This window comes from Spodoptera frugiperda, chromosome 4, assembly GCF_023101765.2.
Source record: "Spodoptera frugiperda isolate SF20-4 chromosome 4, AGI-APGP_CSIRO_Sfru_2.0, whole genome shotgun sequence".
In the NCBI taxonomy this organism is placed as follows: Eukaryota; Metazoa; Arthropoda; class Insecta; order Lepidoptera; family Noctuidae; genus Spodoptera; species Spodoptera frugiperda.
This window is the reverse complement of record NC_064215.1, coordinates 1,159,299-1,186,671: the sequence shown is the minus strand read 5'-3', so window position 1 is coordinate 1,186,671 and position 27,373 is coordinate 1,159,299. Positions and strand designations below refer to the sequence as shown.

The window sequence follows — 27,373 nt, the reverse complement described above, 5'->3', positions numbered from 1 at the left end:
GTAGTTTCTGAACGAGTAATGTCAATTCAGTAACTTGCGTGTGCATACAAGTCGTGAATTTTACAAACCAATACAATTTTTATAAAATAAATAACAGATCAAGTGACCCCAAGTGATGGCTGGGAAGCTGAATAAATTTGAAACGCCCAGCTCTGCCAGCTCCGATAGGTAAAGCGAGTGTGTTAACCTTAAGAAATGTTTATTTAAACAGCTGGCCAGTGTTATAAAAAATGCGCTGTTGAAGAATCGTTTTCAGTGTTGGCTTAGTCATCCTGCAGTCTACCAAGTGTTTTCGCGTGTCGTGTTTTTGTGCTAATCGTAACATATCATAATTCGTGGAAGCAACGTTGCATTATAACCTCTGCACACATTGTGATATTTTTAGAAAATCATTTAGTTCATTGGCAGCTCGCTTCTCGCTGAATAATCGTGTCGTGAAAACACGTGGTCGGCACTGAACGTGCCCTAGCACGCCGTGTTGGGAATAGCAAGAGATGGAGACAGGTTCACTGATCTTCCCAAACCCGTAAGATATTCAGTCATTCGATGTTAGGCCGTCTGTGTGACTAGCCGCCGGCTTCTGTCCCGTGCCGCACGCGTCGTGTGTTGTGTGTGCTTACTACTTTGTTGTTATTGTGTTGCTTGTCCACTGGACACTGGACAGTGGCCACAGCTGCACCCTGTAGTCAGTAGCTTGTTCTGTGGTAGCCCTCACTGCATCTCATCATACTGTGACTACTTCATGTTTCCTCATGTTTATAGACTAATCTTGACTAAACAAAAAATATAAACACAGTGATAATGACCTTATAAGATAATATTGTGTATTTCTAAACACTACATGACATTTGCATTTACACTATCAGGAATTTAGACAGATAATAGTAATCAGGAAGATAAAATGCCAAGTGTGAGTGTTTTTATCTATAATCTTACTATAGAAAACAATTTTTCCTTCAGTATTGTGTTTTGCAAACTAGGTAATCTATTCAACCTTGATCTAAAAAAACATTATCTGTGGTTCAGTCTCATTGTTATCTAGAGTTTGTGACCTCTCTATAAATTGAATCTTTATTATCTGTCATCGAAATACTAAATCTACAGTTTGGTACTCAAATATCAATTTGTTTACAAAATGAAGACCACAATTTACATATACAAAATAGGTACTTAAATTCTTTCAGCAAATGAAACAACTATCAATTCATGACTTATCAATTTAGGTTGTATTATCATAACATAACTATATTTTTAAACACAAAAAATAACCACCTACTTACTTTAATTTAGCAACAATGTTATTAGCATATAAATTACAAATTGATAATGATGTAAATATTACTATGCTTCATAACAGAAACAGGTTATAATTAGTAACATAACATATAATATATTAAGTATATTTATATATAACAGTATGTTATCTGCGCTTGTCATATAAATCACCTGATTTATAGAGATTGTTATTACTTTATTGTACTGTCCAGTTCTTGGATGGTCAAAGTATGCCTTTGTTACTTCACAGGTAGATGCATATTGAGAGCCATTGTGTTTAAATAAGTGTTTCATGAGAGGCTATAAAATATTTCTTGTGAATTTTATTTAACTATATACTTTCTCTGGTAGAAAATGACTAAGTAGGTATGTAGGTAAAATAAAGTAAAGATATCTATAGACATAAATAAATTCTAAATAGTATTAATAACTATTTAAATATATCTGCAATTCTAATTTGTTATTGATGATTAGTTAGTACAATACAATATAAAATAATCTACAAAATAGTGAGAACTAACCACATCATCCTGTGTTGCATCCTATAGGAACCACAATAAATACAAAGTAACAACATTGTCACTGGCACTGATAATATAACATGAACTTGTAACAATAATGTAGTCAGACGGGAATTCTATTTTCAGAACATAATATTTCTAATTAGCATGACAATACAACTAACATTCTAGAGATGCATAATTATTTTTAGCTTAAAAATATTGCCAATATTGTAACTATAACTATTTCAAATGCACCCGAATATGCAAAAAAATGAATGTTTTATTTTTTGTTAGTCACAAATATCCCAGACCCATTTTTTAAGCTTTCTATCTTAAAAATTGACAAATTTTCTATACAAACTTTCACCCCTTAGGAAAGTGGGACACACTTTCCCATTTATAATAACAAGTATGGATTTGCAAGTTTGTAGTTAATTCAGGGCATTAATGTAGGTCACTCCATAAACCCACCAAATCTAACCTTGGTGGACAGACAGACCTTGTTCCCAATTTGAAATTATATCAACAGCATATCCATCAATGTAGGAGGATAATGATGATAGATACTATTAATTTAACTATTTACTCTATGATTTGTATTTTACAATCAAATCACATAGATTTTATGAACAGGAAAACTCTTTTAAAGACTCAATGTCACAATGTATCTTACTTCCTGTTTGTTCAATTTGTATGCTAACTTTTTATCTTATTTTCACTTTTTTATCCTTCAACATAGTCGTGACATGACATGATCTTTTCAAATATTCTGAGAAAGTAATATTTTGAGAGCTTATTGTTATCTTGTGTAATCATTTTCCCAGAAATTGATTGTTTCAGGGAAATCCATTCATGCCTAAATTACCTTCATGAATGGGATTTACCTTACAGCAAATTGTAGTTTCTGGAACTGGTCCAAATATCCCGTTTTCTTTGTATTTGCTTCATTGCCAGAAATTGTAAGCTTCGCAATGTTCAATTTAATTTATATTCCTTCAAAGTAATTTGTATTGTTAAGAAGTATCAACAGGAACTTGCATTACATAGGTAAATACTAGTAAATAAGATATTTTCTTATCAACATTTTTCATAAACAAATACTGCTGTAAAATGTTAATAACATATATTTCAACTGAGGTTTATTCCTGGTACAATGCTATAATATAGTTCCGTAAGGTAAAATTAAAGTATGTCTCTATGACATAAGTCCATTTAACCATGGTTTATATTTGGACACACCTCTTGCTTATCAAAATAAATATCCCCAATTCCGACAACAGATACTGGTAACTCAGTTCTACAATCACTGATAACTGTTATCTCACTGATACACTTTAGTTTACTCTAGTTATTATATTTGTTTACCCGCTGCAATTCCACGGTTTGTTATGAAAGCGTAAACTGTGATTGTGTTGAGTCTACAGCTCGAATATTGTTGATTAAAAGAAACATTTTACAATTGCCACGCGCGATTCTTGTTATTGTTTATGTTTATAGTCTTTGTATATGCTCTGTATAGGGATCATTGAAACTTTAGAAGTAAATAAATAGTAATAATTTGCCGGAATTTGACTGAATTAAACTCTGCTTCTAAGTAAGCACTATGTACTATGTTGAATAACATAATCAATGAGTATGAGACAATTCTTTCGTTTCTTTTATTATACTGCAGTAACCTTGACTATTAAAAGAAATAGCACATAAATAAATAATAATTAAAAGGAATTGATTCAATGCAAACTAGATTCTTTAAAATTAGATATGTAATTGTAAACACACACGAGCTAATCCTGATTAACATATTACCTTCAATGTGACTGACCTTTCAAACAATCATTAATGTCATCTGCATGCAATGTTTGGAAAATTTCCTTAAATATGTATTATGCCTATTACAAATCAAATATCTCACTTATTTGGCTATATTTTTTAATGCTAATCACATTACGTGGCACGTCATTAAGTTTCGCCCCGTCCCGCGATGACCACTTCCGGTCAACACGGAGTGAGATATTTGATCTGTACGTTCTTACCCCTGCGCCGATCTTACCGCACCTTATTATGCCTGTCACATAATAGGTATATAATACAACACATTTTAATGGAAATGTTTCCTTAATAAAAGTAAATATTAACTGTGCATGTGTTTACTGAATTAGGTATAATTAATGTTAACTAGTTATTAAAAAATCACAGTTTTTCATTACTTACAAAACTCATTCATTGACATAAAAAGGTTATGTGACGTGTTACACACATCTCTATATTTATGTTTGTCGTTACTAATTAAATATTAACTAACACGAGTAACACGCAAAGCTGAGAACTGCACCTAACACATTATTTAACGATAATACACCTAGCTACTAATGGCACTGGCTATTTGGGCATCGAACGGTGGCACCTATATTACATTTGACACAGTTACGATGACAAGACACAGGATTTGTTGTTATCGATTTTCACACTAATTTTATATGGTTACAAGGTGCGCCTGATTGTAGGAGCCTAATTAAATGGGGACCGTACCTATTGGAAAATGTACGAGAATATTGCAATATTATTATAATAATTACCTAATTCAAATATAAAAAGCGATGATGTATTAAGATAGCCCTTTCAACTTCGTATAGAAATGCCAGTACAATTTTGTGTTATGTAACGGGTGTCCCAACAAGAACGCAAGATTTAAATTTGGCGGCATTCGAAGTATCATTGTTTGACATTTGAACAAGTGTTGTTGTTAGTTAGTATAAGGTACGAGGTTACTAAAAACGGAGCGCTACACGATTGAAAATGAGGCAGGTCAAGCGCAAACAGTCAATCATGGTGTTCGGTATCGTAAAATCATAACCAGTTGTTTCGTACCTCGAATTGAAAAAATGGATTTGGAGGGCATGTGGTTTCAACAAGATGGCGCCACATGTCATACAGCCAGAGAAACAATTAAATTGCTGCATCAGTCATGTCCCGGTCGTGTTATTTCACGTTTTCGAGACCAGAATTGGCCGCCTAGATCATGTGATTTATCAACATTACACTTTTTTCTTTTGGGTTTCTTAAAGTCGATGGTTTATGAGAATAAGCCGACGACGACTCAAGCCTTAAAAGGAAATTGAACGCTGTATGAATGAAATACCGCAGCATTTATGCAAAACGGTCAATGAAAATTTCGTCAAAAGATCGCGTATGTACCGCAAAGCCGCGGCGGCCATCTGCCCGATGTATTGTTCCATAGATAACCTCATCCTCTCTACTTTACGACATTATAAAGTTTTCACGATTTTTTTTTAAATATCTGCGTTTTATCTAAAATTTAAATCTTGCGTTCTTGTTGGGACACCCTATATGATACGCTATTAATGCAAGGACTAACAAGACTTAATGCTACACTGACGCCATCTAGCAAACGCAAAAATGGAAAAACAAAGCAAAACTTCATAAGGGACCGCCATATAAGAATCAAATTTATAAAACATATTACATATAGCAGATTTGTGAGCTCGTGTTCCAATGTTCCAGCGACACAGAACTTGCTTTGGAGCTGAACGAGCCAGTGTTCCTCGAGGATGACGACTACGCGACGCGGGCGCCCGCCTCCCCCACCACGGTACCCAACGTGAGACCCTACAGACCTCCTTCCACAGGTGAGAATACATAATATTTTATTTCAGTACTTGTTTGATCCTAATTACATAGCTCCATTATAAAACTATTGCCAAAGTAACAAAAATAACTCGATTTTCATTGAATATTACTTCTACTCTGTATCTACATATATTAATTAAACATAGACTAACTTCAGCCAGCGAATTCGTACGCAAAATTTTTCCCCGTTCCCGTGGGAATTTAGGGAAACCCTCTCCTAGTAGTCCCCTACACTCTTTAAGGAGCATACGTACATGCCAAACTTCAACTTCTTAGGTCCAGTAGTTTTCGCTGTGTCTGTCAGTCATTCACTCAGTAACGGAAGAGTTTTATATAAATATAACCTTGTGTTAATGCTTTGCCTGAAAACGGGCTGTTACGTGACTGTACTTTGTGGTTACATGTAACTATTTCGGAAAAAAAGAACGTGCGAAAAAAGGTTAAAACATCGGTCTAGGAAACTGTCTAGTTATAATTTTTTTTTTCTTGTGATTGTACTTTAAAGTTTCAATGGCTGCTAGTTAATATGTCATTATATCATAACTTTATAGTTAATAAATCTTAATTTTAGCACGACTTTATTACAAAGCAATAAAGTTGAAGTTCTATTAAAGAAACACGATAAATTAGAGTAGTTTGACCTGCTGGCGTGTGTTCAGTACTAGTACAGCTGATTCACTAGTTTGGGTTATATTTAGCTGGTCTCTCTATGCTGTAGGACGTGGCAATAACCTATGACGTGTGTCGGCCATTCACTGGGAAAGTTCCCTGAAGGACAATGCTCTAGTATAGATCTTCCTATTGTTTACATGATCGTGCAAACAGGGAAGGCACCTTTATATAGACATTTTACGATATGATAAGATTGCTGTGCTGCTGAAAATAGTTCGAAAATGATGCAACTGCTATCTACTTTAACTAATTACTGCGTTTATTCAGGTGTATGAGAAATCACTATCTTTCTTTCGCCTTATCTTCAGTAGACATGTCAGGATTTTGATGATAAATTGTGTTTTTTTTAACAGTAATTTAATATCAACTACCAATCGCAAGTCAGTTTTATTATGAAAAATTACATCACTCTTAAATACTCTGCTTACAATTACCCAGTATTGTATTTGTTATATAATCTCATTATGTTTTAAATTGTGTCACGTTCAACAAAACATAATAATAAGAAAGTTTATAAATACAAGCGACACTTGCATGCGAAACTGCAACCGAGGTCAGGAAACAGGTATAGACATTCTGCCATGTGATAAAGAACTATATCTCGATCAGTGTGAGTTGAATTTTCAAGAAGCAGCCTCTGACACTCTGACATAATATGATATGAAACTTTATATCGATTGGATAAAGTTGAATTTGGTTTGATTGTAATGGGAGGCTGTATTTTGATCTGTAGTTTGGTAAGAGGAGACGATAAGGTCTAGACCACACAAGGGAATGTATTCTCACCTTCGGTGGAAAGGTGCGGTGGCCTAATTCTATGTAACATTGCACCTGTTGTTCTCTGAAACAAGATTTTATTATCAAAGTGTGTATTTGTATGGGAAAGCGGCGCGTTCTTTAGGTACTTATATACTACTCGTATCCGTTTTACACCGGCTGTAAAAGTAACTCCTAAATGTCCTGTCATAGTTTTCCAATTTCGACCGAATCTACTTATTCCGAAAAATGACCATCAAAGCAATTCGTCAATGTGTTTCCAAGAATTCGTAGCAACTACATAAGTGATACTGTACCACTTAGCGCACTTACGATAATAGATAAGTCGTGATAATGAAGTATTTCCTAACTTCCTACTCTATACAGTTTTCTTGTTCTAGAATAAATATATTCAATTTCTAGAATAATACGGACAATATGAGCCACGATGCACTACTAGCGCTTAGATTGAAATCTCTACTGAACTTAGTAGCTTACCGTCTTTGTAAAGAGTTCTCTCTTACGGATAACCGGTGAAACGCAGATGAATTAAAAATTAAAATACTTGTGTCTTACGTACCTACGTTTATAAATACATCACATACACACACATACATGTCCTCCATTAAAAGCAAAATGTAATATGAGATTCGCAATTGGATGATGTATGCCTTCAACCAATTATAATAAGCGCTAATTTACCGTGACCCCGTTTTTTGCGACGAGTACAACGTTATTAACCTCCTGCATATGGTAGACCGTGGTAAAACACGGCCATATGTAATGTTTGTTTATTTTTTCTGCAAAGTAAATATGTGCGAAGTATCAGTGACGCCATGTTTTTAAAATTTATTATTTTATGTAAAGAACAAGTTTGCATGGAATATATTTTATGATAATTAATGACGTAAAAAGCAGTTTAACCATAATTAAAAACGTCATGGAAAATATCTGCAAAGGTTGTAGTCTACCGCTTCGGTCATGGCATTGTAAGGTTCACTGCGAAGCTGATCTGACCGACCTCGTGTTCAATTCCGTGACGAAGTTGTGTGACTACTAAAAAAATCTGTAGAAGGAAACAATACCCTGAAAACCCCGGAAAAGACTATATTTATGGCTTATTCATCTAAGAGGCGTAATGACACTGCTGACCAACACTGTTCTGTGAAGAGAAAAGTTGTGCAACATTTATCTTGGTTTAAAGTAAGTCTTCGATGAGGTAACTCGACTAGTTTCAAGCCACACCAGGAGCCCATAGTCCATGACTCATAAGTTATCGCATATTGCTGCTCGTGACTTTGGGTGTGAACCGTTGCCGTCACTGAATTTAATCTCTCTTAAATTTGATAACACAAACTGAAAAAACCAGACGTTAAATGTAAAAACCCTGCCGATATCAACAATTGTAAGACACGCGCCGTCTAATTGCGGATCCGTTCCGATCGCGCGTGCACTCGTACACGTAAGTATCGAGTATTGAAAGTTTTCGTAAACAATCGCAATTCGCTGCGTGCTCGAGTCCGCTCGCTTCTCTCACGTTTTCATGCACGGTGCTACACACACGTGCTGTTTAGTTCCAATGCCGCCATTTTACTTGGGACTAGTCACATTTTGATAACGTTATACAAGTTGAGAACTTTATCAAGAGCTTATAAACTGATTGAGTATTTTCTCAATGAATGTTATGCTCCTTATATAAGTGTTTAAATATGGGAATGCTTTACACAGTATGAATGGAAAGTATATTTTCTGTACCTCATTGGCTCAGTAGCGGTAACTACCAACCACGCTGTTCTGAAAAACCATGATATTTTTTCCAAAATCCAAAAATCTTGTATAGTTTAGTCCTTCATCTTTCGCCTTTAACTCATGTTTAAATTCGAATATAAGTTAGTATAATGCGATATAAATTAAAAACATTACGTTATCGCAATGCAGTTGAGTTGCAGTTAATCGAACAGCGTTCAATGGTGATTGTAATCCGGCACGGATAATATGGTGCATAGTATAACAATTTTAATTTAATGCTTATTGAGAGCAAATAGCAGTAGATCCATGTTAAACATTCCAATGTGGTTGAGACTTTATTACTATTTTTCCGTAAAAATAAGATAAAAATAAATCATAACATATTTATAGTCACAGTTAGTACCTAACTACTTTTTGGTCCATTTAGTGCAAAACTACCAAAAACATTAAGTACAACAAACAACAAGCAAACATCAGTTGCAAAGGGATCGCCCCTTTCTTGGAAAGAAAATTCCGTCATAGTGGTGTCAACTTTCCAGCATTTATGATCACTCCTTTATTACGCATATAATAAAACCGATGGAAAAGCTTTATATGAGGTCAATGTTTAACTATTCAGTAGATAAGTAGTTGCAATCAGATAAAATTATGGACTGAAATAAATATTACATAATGTTTATTTTCGTATTCAATAAGGTCGTTGTGCCTGTATCACTCCCAGACATATAATACATAATAAGGAAAACTTCAGTAATCGTTTTACAGTAAAGATATTCATACATTGTGATGTGGTATATGTACTTAAATGTGTTTAAAATGTTAATTTGAAATGTTAAAACTCGATTAGTAGAAAAAAAATAGTGTATAAAGGTTTTATTTCATAGAAATATAAGTGTATTCTCAGTGTCGTTTCCTAAAGTGTTGATAAAGCGAATAAAATCACATTTGGTACAATGTTCGCGTATATAATTCGTTTTATTAGGCGACATTGACCAGCCATAAGAAATACGAGTAAGCTCATTGTGTTATTACTAAAATTAGTAGGACTTTGACTGAAGCCGGGAACGGAACTGTGTACTGTGAACTGCTGATGGCTTTAGTTTTCAAGCAACGTGGAGTTTTTTAAATTTAATTAGTTTGGTTAGTGACTTTGGTTTATGTTGAACCATTTGTGTGTGTAGTGGATAGTTATCAAGTGTCTTTAGATATTAAATTCGGGACTTTAAGTAACTACTTAAGTAAGTAAGTAATCATGTTTTACGTTACCCGGGACGAAAGGTACAGTTACGATAATTGCGTTGATTGCCTTCTGCGAATTATTTTATTTTTTGCATTTTCTAAATTCTATAGAATCGACAATGGAATGCTATCCATTGTTGTCAGTTATTCCATGAAACTCAGAACAACTGCGAGAATAATAAAATGCAATACTACTATACCATAATGTACCTATGTGTGGATGAGGATCTCAGATTATAATGTCACAGTGAATTTAAATACATGCTTAAAGTAACTGAAACCTCAACCCGAACATTACTGGGTGTCAAATAATACTTGCTAACGTACTGCCATATTTGTAAGGTAATACAATACTAGGAGATCAAGTTTTAAACTTTGAATTATGATCCACAGTACTTATGAGATTGTCTGAGTAAGTCAAACGTAACTTGTACATACATTTCATACAAAATTATTGTATATACAAAATTAAATATTTATGAAATAAAATAACTGGTGAAACGCGATTGTAAAGTTATATTTTAAGTGCACCTCTACTTACCCTTTCGAAGATATTAATCAAAAGTTTTAAATGCGCAAAATAACATCACATCTTATGAGACGTAATATGAATGATAAAACTTGTGATGTAACTAGGAATTTGTGAACTTAAAAATCTAAGATTCTAACCTAATACTCCATGTTCAGCAGTAGCTCTCACAACTAGAGATCAACAAGGTAGCCAATAAACATAAATGATGGGAATCTAATGTTGTTTAGTGGCCATCAAGTGCAATTTAAACATATCAGCGACACATCGCGGTCCCACGCGGTAATTTAATGAGTGGCCACACTACACGAGCGCAGTACATAGCTACATACACGTATATATGTACTTATAACACGTTTGTATAGCTTTGTCGTGTCTAATTTATGTGTTTGTTTGTTGTTTTATTACTAGACTATGATGTGATAGTTGGATATGATAGTGATATGAAAGTAATATTTAGTTTTAGAATTTTGTGTTTATCCGGAGCTGCAGACTACGTGGCGTGTTTACCGTAGGAGTAGGGACCTTTTTAGTCAATAAGAGTCTGACACTCCCACTCTCCTCGTCTAAGGCAGGAGAAGCCATTGGATAATTTACCCTGCTCGAAAATAAAGAATTTTGTGCGAAACTTGTCATAATAAAGATCTTGTGTGTAACGGCTCAAGTAATCGTTTGACAAGTTAGCTCGACTAGTTTCAAGACACGCTAGGAGTCCGTAAACTGTCACCTGCAGGTTAATCTACTCCAATTTCTCATCAATAGATCAAAAGTTTACCATAGCAACAAATGTTAATGTAATCCTGCTCTCTTTTTTATTTGTACCTAATAGTAAAATAATTACTTAGTTTAAAATATACATTTGTGTTCCAGGTTCAAATATCCTAAAGTCCCCGCGAGCGCGTCGCGTGCGCACCACGTCGATGTCGCAGCCGAACAAGCGCACGACGGCGGAGAGCATCCTGCACGCGGACCGACGCACCATCTACACAGCCGGCCGCCCGCCCTGGTACAACTGCACCGGCGGGCAGGAGGTCGAACCGTTCCTTATTGGTGAGTGTTTTAAAAAACAAAACTATATTTCTTCATAAAAGATCTGTAGTAGACCCTTAGTACGAGTTTGCTTTAAGTTTAAAGTAATAGAAACGATAGCGCATTCGACGCTCGAACGAAACGAAACTAGCCAATCAAAGCGCTACCGATTCCTTTTATTATTTACGTTTTACGATGCTTATTACGAGAATCAAAACATGTACATAGATGTTACGGACACTCTTATAATCTACTATAATTTATAGAACCTTTATTATACGCTGAGTTATCTAATAGTGCCTCAAATATTTATTTGAAGACAATCAACAACAATATCTTAGTTTTACGATGACTCCAATTATGGCAAGTATGTAATAAAAAATGCTCATTTCGTCTGCCCTGTACTGCAATATAAACATTACATAATAATTATTATTATATGCATTCTGCCATTCAACTGTGGAATATCAGGCGTGACGCGTGATATTACAATATTTCGTGCCATTTAAACCATACAATCTTAAAAACAAAAAAAACAAAGGTTTAACAGTGAGCCGGTTGTACAATGATTGAGGAAAATTCCAGCCATTGTTTTATATGTTTATAAATAGACTCGAGTTAAAGAAAAATATTTCGTAATCCGCACTCAAGTGTGACTGCGGGGTTCAACGACACGTGCGTGACATGGAATTTTGATTATTTTAAAAAATACGTTACTCTGCCTATACCTATAGTTATCTCATATTTGAGCAAATAAAATTTCTTATTGTTATTAATAAATAGTAAATGCATCTTTGAACTAGACATCACACTTAAAAGAACAACAAGTTTTGGAGAACTCAGATGACCTAAACCACAAAATTGCTCTTACGGAAGCCTTAGTCAGATTATTTATAAAGATATTAAGCTTTACTCAACAAAAATATGGTATTTTATCTTAATTTTTAAGTCCAAATACCCATTCATTTGTTTCCTTTTCTATAGCATTTCAAGTTAATTGGTGTTTTTTTTTTTATTCTTTTTACATTATTTGTTTTCCACCGACTCTTGATCCGAGCCCTTGACATACCTTTTGTTTTAATTAGTGGTTAAAATGCTATGGTTTTGTCCCGTCAGGTATTTGCGGCGCTAGTGCGTCGGGCAAGACTACGGTGGCCACCAAAATCATAGAATCTCTCAACATACCATGGGTCACTATCGTCAGTATGGACTCATTCTACAAAGTGAGTTACTTTTACTGACAATTAACATAACTGACGAGTGAGAGAGTGGGTGTAATAGAGCATAGTTTGCACCTGTATCTACGTGTTGTGTTATAAGAATATTTAAAAACTCTCTGGATTCACGGTATGTCTATTTTTTACTTTCTATTTGTACCAAAATCCATCTCCCAATTTAGAATCTGATGCCACGAAAACCTTGACTCAGTATCCACTATAAAACCATAGACATTTACTCTTTTAATAAAAGTTGAAATATGCCATACCCCTTCCAGTTTAAGGCGGGAGAAGTAATTGGATGATTCTCCCTTCTTCTTCTCTAAAAAAACCCTTCCAGTTTAATTTAAGAAATGTCCTATGTAGAAATCTCTTCTTAACCTAACACCACAATCCTAATACCCAGGTGCTAAATGAGAAACAGCATCAGGCAGCTAACCGCAATGAATACAACTTCGATCACCCGGACGCGTTCGACATCGAGCTGTTGATCTCAGTGCTGCAGCGGCTGAGGGAGGGCAAGAAGGTGGAGGTGCCCATCTATAATTACGTCACGCATTCAAGGGAGAATAGGACTGTGAGTATGTCTTATTAATTTTTGTCGAAAAGTGGCGCTAGTGTCGATTATTGGCACCAACAATTGACTAACACTCCAATACACACTTCAGTAACAGTACACTAATTTAATGATTTAACAGCGGATGTTTATAATTCTTCCATCTTCTATTTATATCATTAGCATTAGTCCGTCACCCGTTTCTTGACATAAGCTTCTCGAATCTCCAGTAGCTACTGAGCTTGACTTTCAACTTTTGTAATTAACTACTGATATCCACTTTGCAGAAATTGACAATTCTCTACCTAATTTTAAATTTTAATAAGGATGTATCTTAAACTAGTCTAATTTTAAACTGGTTTCTATGTATTTTAGTAATTTTGAAGTCTAAATATAGTTTCTCCCATAAAGGCACCATATTTAAGTCTTGTAATGTCAGTTGTGGTTGTCCGCAGAAAACGATGTACGGTGCGAACGTGATCATCTTCGAGGGCATCCTGGCGTTCTACAACGCGGAGGTGACCAAGATGCTGGACATGAAGGTGTTCGTCGACACCGACGCGGACATACGGCTCGCCAGGAGACTAAGGAGGTAAACCTCACGAGGTTTTTACTGGACGGATTACTTACTTCCAATTATAATTATAGAACACAATTTATTTCTGAAAATGGTCTGTGAATTAGGAAAAAGTCTGTTTGATTTGAGAATTTCCTGATATAAAAGTCGTGTAAAGGCTTCAAAAGCCATCCTTAAGGTGCATTTATCGGTTAATTTGGCTATTAATGTTAAGTAATGTTATTATAAGTAAGTATTTACATTATTGTAATATTTCAGTTGGTATCCAGACATGCAAATAAGTATGTAAAATTCATTTTTGTTCTATGAGTCAGTGAAGGTTGAACTTGGCGCAATTATTTTAATATTTTAATTCTCATTTGAATATCAAAGTAATGTATCGCCGTACTAATGTTTTAGAGCATAATTACTGTCGGCCATATTGGCATTTAGCCAGCGTTAGTTTACGTTTACGAAAGTTTACAGCGGCAGGTGTCAGTAACACAACGTTTGTTACCTACAAACATTATATCAAAGCTTTATTGAAATTTTTAATTTATATGTGAATCTATTTTAGAACAGAATTTGTGAGGTTACACCAAACAAAAATGTTATTGAGCGAATTAGACAGATAATTTAATTTCGTTTGTCTTGTACCACGATGGGATAGAGACTAAACATGTCAATTACATTAATGTAAAGTTTCTTTAATTATTTTTTGCTTGTCGCGTACAGAGACATAGTGCAGCGCGGGCGCGACCTAGAGGGCGTGCTGAAGCAGTACATGACGCACGTGAAGCCTGCGTACCAGAGCTACATCGCGCCCTGCATGGCGCACGCCGACATCATCGTGCCGCGCGGCGGCGAGAACAAGGTCGCCATACATCTCATCGTGCAACACGTGCACAAACAGCTGCAACTGGTCAGTCACTGCAACGCTACTGTAGCATGCTGCAACACTACATAGAACCATCCATTAATTACGTCACACGTTAAGGGGGGGAGGGGGTCGACGAAGTGTGACTTTATGTGACAAGGGGGCGGGAGTGGTCTTAAATTTCGTGACGTCACATTTCAATTATTATAATCTAACTGTTAAAACACGAACTTGGAACTATTATCGAAAAACTCAAAACAATCTAGATGTAAAACTATAAAATGTGACGTCACACTAGGGAGGGGGAGGTCTCACAAATGTGACCAATTTTAACAAGGACGGGGGAGGGCGTCAAAAATCATGAAATTCGTGTGATTTAATTTATGGACCTCCCCATATCATTTTTTTATTTTTTTGAGGGGGAATGACTCCAATGACTTTTCTCGCCTTGGGCGAGGCGAAAGGGAGTGTCAGACTCTTACTGACTAAAAACCACCCCGTTCCTTCTCCTGCTTTTCGAGCCGGAGCCCCGGTAAACCCGCTAGGTAGTCCGCAGCTCCGGATCAGGCATCAGCCCTATTGGGCCCCATCTGTGGTGGTCTGATGGCTCTTTGAGGCGCGCGCGGAACGCGACGCGCCGCACGCACGGGTCTGGTTCTGGTCGGGCGGCGAGCTACCCTTGCTCGCCGTCCGCAGGCCCGCACTTACGGTGGCCGGAGATCGTCTCGGGATTCCCTTCGCCCGGAGTGTCTTTCGCGACGGCTGGGCGTGAGGAGGTTTGTTCTCTCACGCGCCCCGCCTCCTCCTTAGCTAGCATGGCTGCTTCGCAGGAGGAGACGGTATCCCAGTCCCCCACGCTCCGTACCATGGCCTGAACCAGTGTCGGTGGCGAGAGGTCGCCGTCACCGATCACATCCCTGAGGACACGGCGGTGCTCAACCCATGCAGGGCACACCGCCACCGTATGCTCCACCGTGTCCTCCGGGCGGCCCTCGCAGTGATGACACCCGGGCGTTTCCTCCCGCCCAATAAGGAACAGGAACCTACCGAAACTACCTCCCCATATCATAAGTTCCGTGTAACACAGTGTTACATTGTATTGTTACAGCGCGGCTTCAAAGTGCGTGAGAAGCTAGCCATCGCCCACATCGGACAGCCCGTGCCGGACTCACTCTATGTACTTAAGGAAACTCCTCAGGTAACTAATACAATACCACGTTTTTAACAAGATTGTAAAGCAGAATTACATGTAATGTGCACTTCTGCATACCCCTTATGGGATAAAAGGCGTGAGGTTGCTTGCTTTTTAACAAGACCTGTTTAGAACTGCTAAGAAAATTGAGTAACTGACTTAAATTCAAAGAAACATTAGATTGAAGATTGATTGACAAAGAAGAATTGCCAAAAAATACATAATGTGTCGACCATCACTTAATATTTTCAAACTATTAAATACAAGTAATGACAAAGTACTCTGCACCCAGGTCCAAGGCCTACACACATTCATCCGCAACAAGGACACTCCGCGCGACGAGTTCATATTCTACTCGAAGCGGCTGATGCGGCTGGTCATCGAGTTCGCGCTGTCCCTGCTGCCCTACTCCGACCTGGTGGTGGACACTCCGCAGGGGTTCTCCTACAAGGGCCGCAAGTGTGACGTGGAGAAGATATGCGGCGTCTCCATCCTACGGGCCGGCGAGACCATGGAGCAGGCCGTCTGCGACATCTGCAAGGACATCCGCATCGGCAAGATACTTATACAGACCAACCAACAGACTGATGAACCAGAGGTCTGTATACTATTTGAATATTAGATAAGTTAAACAAAATAAGGTTTCTGAATCCATTGATCTCATTTTGCCAATACTTAAGCAAGGTTATTAAACGTAAATGCTCGCAAGATAAAATGAATATTACGCTATTTACAACATCACATTAATTTAGTTCTCCTATTTACGAAATGTAAGAACAAGCACCATGACAGGTTACAATATTAAAGTAAAAAATGTAAATAAATGCGTCAACTTACTGAAACAAGGGTTAAATGGGAAGGTGGATAAAAACAGAAGTGGTGAGGATGGGATTTTACGTTAAATAAAGCTTATCTCCTATAAACAAATCTAACTAAAATCACACACGAGAAAATCTCTACTAGTTTCGTAATTTAAATCATGAGCAGCGTGCGCAGACGCGGCGACGTCACGTAGTCTATGACTCGAAACTAGTAAAGCTTTTCTCCATTGATTTTTGTGAGACCGTGATTTTAGTTAATTTAGTATGTGTCTCACGCTCTCACGATAGTTATTATAAAAACAAACTAACCACGTAACTTCCCCTTTAGCTATACTACCTCCGGCTGCCGAAGGACATCAAGGACTACCGCGTGATCCTGATGGACGCGACGGTGGCGACGGGCGCGGCCGCCATCATGGCCATCCGCGTGCTGCTGGACCACGACGTGCCCGAGCACAACATCTCGCTCGTCTCGCTGCTCATGGCCGAGATCGGGGTCCACTCCATCGCGTATGCTTTCCCACAGGTAACTTATTTATACTATCTTATTCTACTACTAATGTAAATGTGAAAGTTTGTGAGGATACAAGTCGTTTGTTAATGCAGGGGCTACTAAACTGGGCGCTTACTCTTGAAATCAATCTCAATGTCAATGCAATTTCAATCCAATAAAATAACAATAATTATTCCATGTCAAAACTATACTCAATCGTAGCTCTAGCTGTTAAAATAGGATTCAGAGTACGGAATACGAAGACGCCAAACTCGATACCATTTACCTCATACCTGTCTGTCTGTCTGTCTGTATACCAAATTTCATCAAAATCAGTTCAGTAGTTTTAATGGAGTAAGTAGTTAACTCGGACCAAATGCCTACGGCCCATTTGGGACGAGTTGGGGAAATTAAAAATAAATTAAATTTTTAGTGGTCAACTCGTCCCACTATTTTTTTGTATGGATCTTTAAACTGTATCAATGTTTGGTACAGTTAGCAACACAAGATTAAAAATATTTTATTTCTTTAGTTCCGTTTTGTTCATAGATTATTTCATATTAAAAAATCCTTACAAAGTAAAAACCTCTTTTTTAGTGTCGGTTAAATAATTTATTACCTAAATTTTTTTTAGCAATCGCACAAATTCATGTGTTATCCATAATTATGGTCATGGCGGTCACTTATGAAATATATGATAACAGGTCGGATTTATGAATAGAATGAAGATCCTAGAAAATCTTTTGTTTTTAACAAAGTAATAGAACTTTATTATTTCCACACTAACCCTTTTGCTACTGACTGTACCTTATCTCATTGTGGTAGTGACGTGGGACGAGTTGACCACTAAAAATATTATTTTATTTTATTTTCTGCAACTCGTCCCAAATGGGCCGTAGGCATTTGGTCCGAGTTGACTACTTACTCTTTTAATGTGATTGATAGACAAACTTTTACATTTATAATATTAGTGTGATACTTTTGCACATAATCTATTACCCATAACATATTATTATAGAAACTTTCATAACCTCTTTTTAATAAAAGTATGTAACTATATATATGTAACTATGTATACTAATTCAGTTTCCTCACCTTTCCAGGTTAAAATCGTAACATCAGCCCTAGACCCGGAGATTAACGAGAAGTTCTACGTGTTGCCCGGTATCGGGAACTTTGGGGACCGCTACTTCGGCACGGAACCGGCCGACGATGAGTGAGGCCCTCTCACCATAAACTACAGAGTTAATCGTCTATGGAACCACAGGTAACTAATAATTGTCCTACCAGCCTCGAAAAGGAGAATAATGTTATTTATTTTCGATTTTAAAACATGTTTCTGTGTTTACTTTAATACTAATGGCATTGTTAGTCATAACCTTGTGATTTTGTTTTTTTTATTTTAAAGTTATGACTAAGCAGTCTTTTGTAGCTGTGGTTAATAGTTATGAAATTGGTAATTCAACATTGAATGACCAATGTATTGACTTTATTTATGAGCTTTTGAATTTAATTATGAATGTACTGAAATTTATTACGGACTTGAATATTCTAATTGTAAGAAATAACCTTGAGGCCCTCGTAAAAGACGATTAACATCTAAGCTATAAGGGCTTGCGCGTATCCTAGTGAAATTAGTGTACAAATGTAAAGCTGACATTTGTATATAAAAAAAACGACAAAAAAATATGCAGAGCTGCATAAATGTAAATGCCACGGAGTAACGAACAAATGGAGTGCTAAGTTGACATAATATGGAATGAAATCTATTCTCATGTCACTCTTGATGTGCTCGTCTTTAGATGGTGTAATCTCTCCATTTGTTAACTAACCCGTGGTGTGTAATTTTAGTGAATATAGTTGTGGACTGGCCCCGTGTATTTATTTAATAATCGTAATGTTTACACAATTGTAAGTAAGTTCGGCATTTTGCTATGGAAGTGGTGGGCAAGTTTTTAGTACCTCAAGTGTATTCCCGTCCATAGATAGGGTATAGACAAACACTGCCAGTTATAGCAAGTTATTACACTTTTAGAAGCATATAACGCACACCATTTTTGCCTTTTTACGATAAAATAAAATCATTGTAAGCTATAGAAAACCCAAGCACTCACGTTACATACAAAATTAAACCTTATCGACAGTCATTACACGTAACTTCATAATTTCCAATCGATCCGTATCTACCTTACATGCTAATTTCAACCTAAAGACCGTCACAAATCACCTTTATTCTCTAAAACACTGCAAGATACAATAAGGCTCAAATTACCATAGCAACATGAATACATAATATTCACTTATATGTTATACACGGAGGAACTAAGGACGTAACGGTTGTATTGATATCTAGTCTGTACTAATGTAACGTTAACGTACAAGTCGCCTCGATCTCCAGTCGCCAGGATCTAGCTTAAAATATATGTGGAGCTACGTAAAACCAGAATATATAGAAATGATAGATATTTACCTACTTCAAATACCGCAAAACAAGTTACGTAAAACTATCCAAGAAATCGCATACAGTAAATATATTATAATGTCAGAAATAAAACTAAAATAGAATAATAAGTTATTAATACAGTAACAAAACGGGTTATATGTTTAAAATTACTACTCTCGGTTTCACCCGTTCTGCTTAGCCACTATTGGTCCTAGCGTAATGTTTAACCTTCCTCGACAAATGGACTATCCAACACAAAAAGTTTTTTTCAAGTCGGACCAGTAGTTCCGGAGTATTCCGACTATGAAGCAGCAATAAGATCATTTTAGTAATATATTTTTATTAATCAATACACCATATCCACATTAAAACGTAATAAAATATTAATAAATATTTATTTAAAGCTAGTGTACAGCTCACAGCTTGGCTTCAACAAGCGAGTCACAAATATATCATGTAGTGGTATTGTAGCCAAAGAGTAGTTCCTATCGAACTAAACGTATTGTAGGGAACAAATACATATACTGTCGTTTTAATGCTGTTTTGGGAACACACGATGATATTTGTAAAGTCAATAAAACTTAAACATAATTAAATAAAACTTAATAATGATTTCACGCCCAATATTTATCGAAACGAGAGCGCGTTCGGCGCTCTGTACACTTAGTACTAATTTGCATTACGTTGAACGAAAACGAAATGAGAGCGCATTCGACACTCCGATTGGTTGGTTCATTCGAACCGGCCAATCACAGCGCCGAACGCGCCTACGTTTCGAATGAACCAACAAACGTAAAGCAAACTCGTACTAAGCCCTCTGACATATTTCAACTTACTTTTTCACGTAATTAAAAATGTAATTTACTATTTACCTTGTTCATATACGTGAATTTAACTCTCAAACAATAAAATATTATGGGAAAATGTACTTAATATCATAGGTGATACGTGTTGTTGTCGTGTGCACCCAAAAGGCATTATTGAAAAAACATACTTCCATAGTAACTTGCCCAATCGGCTGATAACTAGACTGGTATACTAAATCGAATTATACGGAATAACTGGGTTTGGTAGAAAGGGAATACTGACAAACAAATCCTTTGAAAACTGCAATACGAATTGCAGAGAATATACATATATTTTTTGAAAAGTGCAATTCAATCTGAGAAATATTTATTTAAAGCATTAACTGCCGAAAGAAAATTGTTGAAGGCAAATCCTCCGCTAAGCGTCAGTCACTAGTGTCCGACTTGGCGGTAAACGTGATAATAGGGCATCACAATAAAGGAATTCATAGACAATGTCATATTAGACTATAATTTTCTAAATGACAGCATCTATTATTTTCTTAACGACTAAAATATTTCTGTTTTTACTACAGTCATGATAAAACTATGAAAAATATATAGTAAGTTAAATTATACCAATATCTTCGGTATTCCCTTTCTAGCAAGCCCTTATCATATTAACGAGTACGTAAATATCTAACGTTGCTTTTAATTTAAATTGTGATTACATTGACGTTGTGAATTCTTGTAATCAATTCGTCGATCTATTATTGTAATAATTAAATTCTTATTAAATGTATAGATTTTCATAATCTGCTTTCTACTTGAAGTCAAGTTTTAAATTCTGTATTGCACATTGATTTTAGTATGTTAGTTACTGTATTTAGTTTAATAATTAATGGTTTGTATTTAGTCATCAAGCATTTTTATTGTAACTTTCATAGCATAATATTATCTTTCATTTGTAGTATTTTAATAACCATTGATTATTAAATTGACTACAGTACAGCATACTGCGTCTGCAATAGATTTTCGACTTAATTACTAAATGGATAGAGTTGGAAATCTAATAATGATGTGACAGATTAGAGTAGTTCAATCTGCAGGTGTCTTATAAAAGTATAATTTGTTTGTACATCTTTCCAGCAATAATTTTGTTCCCTATGAAAGAAGAGCGAAATATTTTTGTAATTCTGTATTTTTGCTATGGAATCTTTCAAGAAGTCACGTACTCTACCTGAACAAGAGACTTTGTTTGAATTCAGGCGAGTGATGAAACGATAATGAACCTTATGTCTACTTTTACTTCCAAATATAACGACTACGCGATATCACAATGTCATTAAAGGCGATAATCGTTTGTAGTCACATCACAAGCCAGTACAGTTTCATTCCTAAAGTGTAATTATCTTTATGTTCTGCCATTTTGTTCCTTCAGTATTAGGATTTACTTGCTATTTTCCAATGAAATGTTTTATGAACCTTTTTTATATGTATATATTAGAGGAATTGGCATTTTGTTATAAATTAGGAGACCTCGCTTTGTGAAATGTGAAATGAATTCTATCATGATATTATTTAGTGTAATTTTAATTATTTATTTTTGGCAGTATTCGTGTACTGTGCTTAGGTATAAGTTTGTAGTTTGTAAGTCGACACTTAATGAATGTGCTTAATTTTTTTACTATGTTGGCGTCGCCATTTTTATTTTAGTTTTATTTTTCTGTAAAGATGTAGGTTGTTCTACCTTACAGAGGAGTCGGGCGCCGAACTCGATTATTATTTATATTATTTTAATGAAATACTAAGTTATTATGTAAAGAGATGAACAGAGCGGTTACTGTGGGTTTCCGCTAAATATTTCACTCGAATTTAATCTTGCAAGTGATAATTTTATGACTTGTAACAAATGAAATATATGACGACTTGCTTCCAAGCTTTGTGGCTCTTTGAACCCCGACAACTTTATCATCATTCATCATCATACAATATATACTTTGTGATAAAGTATTTCAAAAGTCAATTTAAACGTGTTACATATAAATATGCATTTAAAAAATATAACCAGGCTTAACTTCCAATAAGTTGTTGTGGGTTCAGATATTCAAGAAACAAATATATACACATTATACATGATTGCACAATCGCGTGTACAATATATACATAATTTGTATCTATATATAGCTACTGTATAGAACGTAAGTCGCTGTGAATATTATGAGAAAAAATACAAAAAAAAATCCAAGAAATAATCTGAAAATACGATGCAAAATGAAATAAAACAGATTGAAATATTTATTCATTGTTTTCTTTTATTATAGTTTTTCCAGTCAACAGCAATTGATCATTTGATTAATATCATAATCAGTGTATAATTTGAGTCATGTTCTAAGACTTGTCTTAGCTGTATTTCCTTAATAAACTTATAAAATACCTTCAACTTACAATTGAGTTGAGACAAAAAGAAATAGAAAGTAAGACTGAGAAGAAGAAAGCGAAGGATGGAAATAGAAATAATGTCATTGTTACTGTCTAATATATCTAATTTAAAAAATACAAAAGTGACGTTGGTAAAGCCCTAATTTGCGCCATAATAGAGATATAAAAATACAATAACCCTATTTGAAGAAGTTAGAAGTGGACAGAAAATAGAATAGTAGACTGACAGACAAATAAAAAGAAGAATTTTACGATGCGACATCTCTCCACAAGACAAGTAAAGTTCAAATTGTTTGTACAATAATCTTATTAAAACTATGTCAAATGACCTCTATCATATATGATCGCAGGCATCCAAGTGCCTCTGGAACACCACGTCCAAATGTTCGTACTTTGATGATGGCACGTCTCCGTGAGGCTGGTTCTTTCTGCAAGGAAGACATTATTACATTTTAATCGACATTTCTGCAATATAAGTACTTTCTATTATTTAAACACCGCTGACAAACTGTTAAGGAAAACATCGAGAGGAACTTTGGGTTTATAATTTCTAATTATAAGTTCGAAATCACCAACTCGCATTGAGCAAGCGTGGTGATTAATACTCAAACCTTCTCCATGCGAGAAGAGGCCTTTGGTCAGCAATTGCCACTAATAGGCTGTTGTTGTGATAATAATGTGATTTAGAAAATCATTAAACTTTTACAAATTCGAAAGATAGAAAGAAATCTTTCCCAATTTTATCCCAGTAACAGTTGGATGGAGTTTCTTGCTCGTTCTTCTCCATTCGAAGCTACACTTTGGAACGAGCGCCTAGCTTCACTGACAGACAGACTGACGGACAATTCAATTTGACGTTTCAAAAGTGCCTTATTTAGGATTAATTGAAATAACTGCTTTGACTTTGTGTTGGAGTAATCCTTACTTATAATATTCTTCACATTCCTCCATAGAAATGTCGCTGCTGATGATCCGAGATCCGATTCCGCTGTAGTACGTAGAGTAACGTTGCTGAAACAGAATCGAAGATATAATGATCAAGTCTTTGTAAATTACGAACTTTTCCTACCTTTTGGTATGAAATGGTAAGAATATGACGATTCTAAGCCATCGCCGCAGGCCATGGACACCCGAAACCCTAGAGGCGTTACAAGTACGTTGCGGGCCTTTTGGGGGTTAGGAATTTAAGGATTGTTGGGGAATCGGGGATTGGGAAGATTAGGAAGGGGGGGGGGGGGATTGGGCTTCTGGTAACCTCACTCACACAACGCAAGCGTTGTTTTACATCGGTTTTCTGTGAGGAATACCACGATTCCACTTAAATTCTTTGAAAATTTAATTCTTAAAATCTGTTTAGCAGTGTATGACATTTAGTTTTAGTATCTACATGACTTGATGTTCACCTGCAAATGTTTAGAGAATATTTGTTCAGCGATCACGGTGCACGCCATTCGCAGCGCTTTGGCCAAAGCGTCGATGTACTTGACGTACGTCGTGGTCAACTCGCGCAGGTCGCTGTCTCGCCGGGGTACTAGTTTCAGGTTTATACCGCCAGGCGGCGTTGAACCCTGGGACATGGTGGAATATGATATGTATAATAATTACATATGTATGTCTTAAAATATTCATTAATTTATTATTTTTATTAATGTAGTTAGTGGAATATTTTTTTTAATCTTTTTTAATAAGTATCATTGAGGAGTACTACTTTAAAAAATATTATATTCTTTAAAGAGGGTAGCAAACACTTTATAGCTTTATGTACCTACAGTTTAATTTGCACTTGAAGCTAATAGGTGAAGTTGCGTGTGTCCTGTGCAAAAAGTTCTAAATAGTTTATACGTTACAGTTTACGGTAAAATAAGTGATTTCTTTTAATGATGTGGTAAAGTTTTTAAGATTTAAATATGTTGTGTGTTGGTGCTGACGACCCACCTGATCGACGATACATTTCATCATCAAGGTGAGTGTTCTGCTATCGTAGTGATCCCAGTCGTTTGTTACTGTCACACCGCCCAACATGTTGTACCTAGAAGAAAGATTCAATACGTGAAAAGTGCACTTTAATTAGTATTATGATAGGTAGGTTTCTATGATCAAGTCAAACCGAAACTGCAAAAACATTGAGGAATTACCGAAAAAAAAACAAATTCCTCGCAAAGACCAAAGGCGTCATAGTGCCAGCTACACTCCTTTAACTTTTAAGCAAACATTAAGAAAATAAAATCCTTATAAATAATTTATATAAGCTTAAACTCACACCATTGCCTTAAGGGGTATGGAATGTGAGTAAACACGTATTCACGTCAGTGGAGACATGAGTAATCATGTATTCACGACTAAGAACTTAAGAAGACTCTGCTCTTGGAAAAATAATTTTCACTTACACGTTAGCCATATACATGTGATGTCCAGGCGTGACGGACACCTTGTAATACCGATCCAAGTTATAATTCTTTAGCAAGTAAAGACAACTCGTCACATCCCACATATACGTGTGAACCAAATCTCGTTCCCGCCATTGGTGGTGTTGCCAGCCTCCGTAAAAGTTCCTGTTTTGGTAGGAATTGTAATACGGCATTATTAGCAGTTGACATCTATAATTCAGTCTATCTTTGTATTCTGCGGTGAGTTTTAGTAGTTTTGCGAATAATTTAATTTCTCTAGCGACGTCAGTTTGGAATAGAGTGTGGTATCCCTCTCTGTACGGCCATATTAGAAAACATTCTGCGTTCAAACGTTGTGCCGCTTCTAGACATCGCTTTATTTGCGTGGCTGCTTGGATGAATGTGGACGCGTCGTTGCTCGTGAAGGCGCCTGATACGTATCTGTAACAAATACCATTTTAGGGAATTGTTGATAATACTGTTTGCAAGGGCAAGAAAATATTATTTAAAGACAATCGTAAATCCACAATTAAGTCTACCTACCTGGGATGTGAATGCAAATCCGGCGCTATCCACAGCAGCTTGACGTGGTACCTCTGCGCGAGTTCCTGTATGTACTCGGTGACGTCATCCCAGTGCGTCTTGTTCTCCTCCCAGCTGTCCGTGTAGGGCACCAGGTCGGAGTCGAAGGCCGTCCAGTACTTGACTCCGAGCTTGGCGCAGAAGTCGAATAACGCCTTGATGTGACGCTTGTGGTTGTCCATCGAGTCTGTGCCGTCGTCCCAAGGGCGAGAGTGTGTGGAACGACCGTGGACATCGGATCCTGGATATGAAGTGAATAAATTATTTGCTTGCCTCGTTCCCTGGTACCTTTGTCTAAAAAAAGCTATACTGATTTGTTGCCTATGATTTGATTCCGTGGCATACGAAACATATGTTTTGAGATGTTTGTGACGATGCACTTAGTGTAATATAAATGTGATTATTGGCTGTAGATATTTTTATTGATTTACGATAAGTAATGACCTACTGTAAAAGTAGGTTACAAAGTTTTTTAAACCATTTGTGGTACCTCCATAGGTATATGGCGATATCGGACCGCAAATAAACATCGGTTAACTACTTGTATCTCTTTCTAAATTCCAAGTGGAGATGTTGATACCATTGCTGCGGAAGTCAGTGAGCGAGACGCTGTACTTGAGCCAGTCGTCCATGGGCCGCGAGTGCACGCGCTCCGACGCGCTGTAGTAGCGGTAGCTGCCGCTCTCCGCCGGAGACGCCATGTTGTTGTACTCCACCTTGTCTATACCTGGGAAACAACACTTTCTTTGTTCAAATTATCGTAATACCCCTTTTTTATTGAGTGGGGAAAATCATCCAATGACTTCTCCCGCCTTGGGTGAGGCGGGTGTCAGACTCTTACTGATTAAAGACCACCCCGTTCCTTCTCCTGCTTTGAGCCAGAACCGCGGTAAAATTTTACGTTGTCCGCAGCTCCGGATCGTAATACCCCTTTGGCTTTAATAAAGGTTTAAGGAATCTTTTAAATTTTGGCTTCATTCATCACTCCATCAGTCACATTATTCACATACCTACTTGTGAGATAAGTTTCTTGTTATTAGAAAGATAAAAGGGGTACCATTGATACCACTTTATTCCTGGCTTGTATACGTAAAAACAGAACATACCTTGAAAATAATCAACATTGTCCACTCTGGGTTCTCTTACTTTCTGCCGCTTAGCAGTTGGCTGATTGTACGCCGACATCTTGGACACTCCCTCTAGATAGACCAATGAAGGTTTAACTTGACAATAATTCGCTTAGCACATTGAATGCCGTAGTGGTCACCGGTGACCGACGATTTGCGGAGGATTTGCCTTAAACAGTTTTCTATTGGCAGTCAAAGACTTAATGAACTCTTTGACAAAAGTTCTCCAGATTTTTGCTTTTATTTAATAGGTATTTCAGAAACATCTAATTATTTTTAAAAATTAAGAAGAAATGTTTAACTTACCCCTTTACTAAGTCAGCTAAATTAGAGTGCCCTGTTCACAACAGCGGGCCAGACAGAACACAGACCGTGTCGGCTCGGCTTATATAACGTGGTGTGAATGGAGTCACCCGGCCGTGGTGTGGCCTTTGTGTGGCCAACAAACGGACATCTTTTGTCTGTTTATACTTAATATACTTTATATTGTAATGT

At 36.4% G+C, this 27,373-nt stretch overlaps 3 protein-coding genes across 6 annotated transcripts in view; 2 read left to right on the top strand and 1 right to left on the bottom strand.

The window, feature by feature from the left end:
- On the top strand, positions 1–22,641 carry LOC118272745 (uridine-cytidine kinase-like 1). Of its 4 annotated transcripts, none has more exons than XM_050693432.1 (11): positions 1–168; positions 5,301–5,425; positions 11,242–11,421; positions 12,517–12,623; positions 13,024–13,194; positions 13,629–13,765; positions 14,465–14,651; positions 15,715–15,804; positions 16,091–16,396; positions 16,948–17,145; positions 18,216–22,641. In XM_050693432.1, exons 1-11 carry the CDS (start codon positions 116–118, stop codon positions 18,330–18,332), a joined length of 1,671 nt encoding a protein of 556 aa, XP_050549389.1. In that variant the 5' UTR covers positions 1–115; the 3' UTR covers positions 18,333–22,641. The 4 variants fall into 4 exon arrangements, with proteins under 4 accessions (XP_050549389.1, XP_050549390.1, XP_050549392.1 ...); XM_050693433.1 differs by having other exon boundaries at positions 10–526; XM_050693435.1 differs by lacking the exons at positions 1–168; positions 5,301–5,425 and adding an exon at positions 9,621–9,841.
- On the bottom strand, positions 22,636–27,251 carry LOC118272316 (xylose isomerase-like). Its single transcript, XM_035588702.2, has 9 exons — positions 27,185–27,251; positions 26,858–26,950; positions 26,332–26,478; positions 25,713–25,992; positions 25,170–25,610; positions 24,718–24,811; positions 24,186–24,350; positions 23,708–23,793; positions 22,636–23,210 (listed from the first exon to the last, which is right to left on the bottom strand). Exons 2-9 carry the CDS (start codon positions 26,934–26,936, stop codon positions 23,117–23,119), a joined length of 1,386 nt encoding a protein of 461 aa, XP_035444595.2. The 5' UTR covers positions 26,937–26,950; positions 27,185–27,251; the 3' UTR covers positions 22,636–23,116.
- LOC118272459 (protein trapped in endoderm-1) overlaps positions 24,612–27,373 on the top strand; it is a 68,650-nt gene continuing 65,888 nt past the window's right edge. Inside the window, exon 1 of the mRNA XM_050693439.1 lies at positions 24,612–24,745. The gene's annotated coding sequence lies outside the window, so the exon portion shown is untranslated. The remainder of the gene's footprint in view (positions 24,746–27,373) is intronic.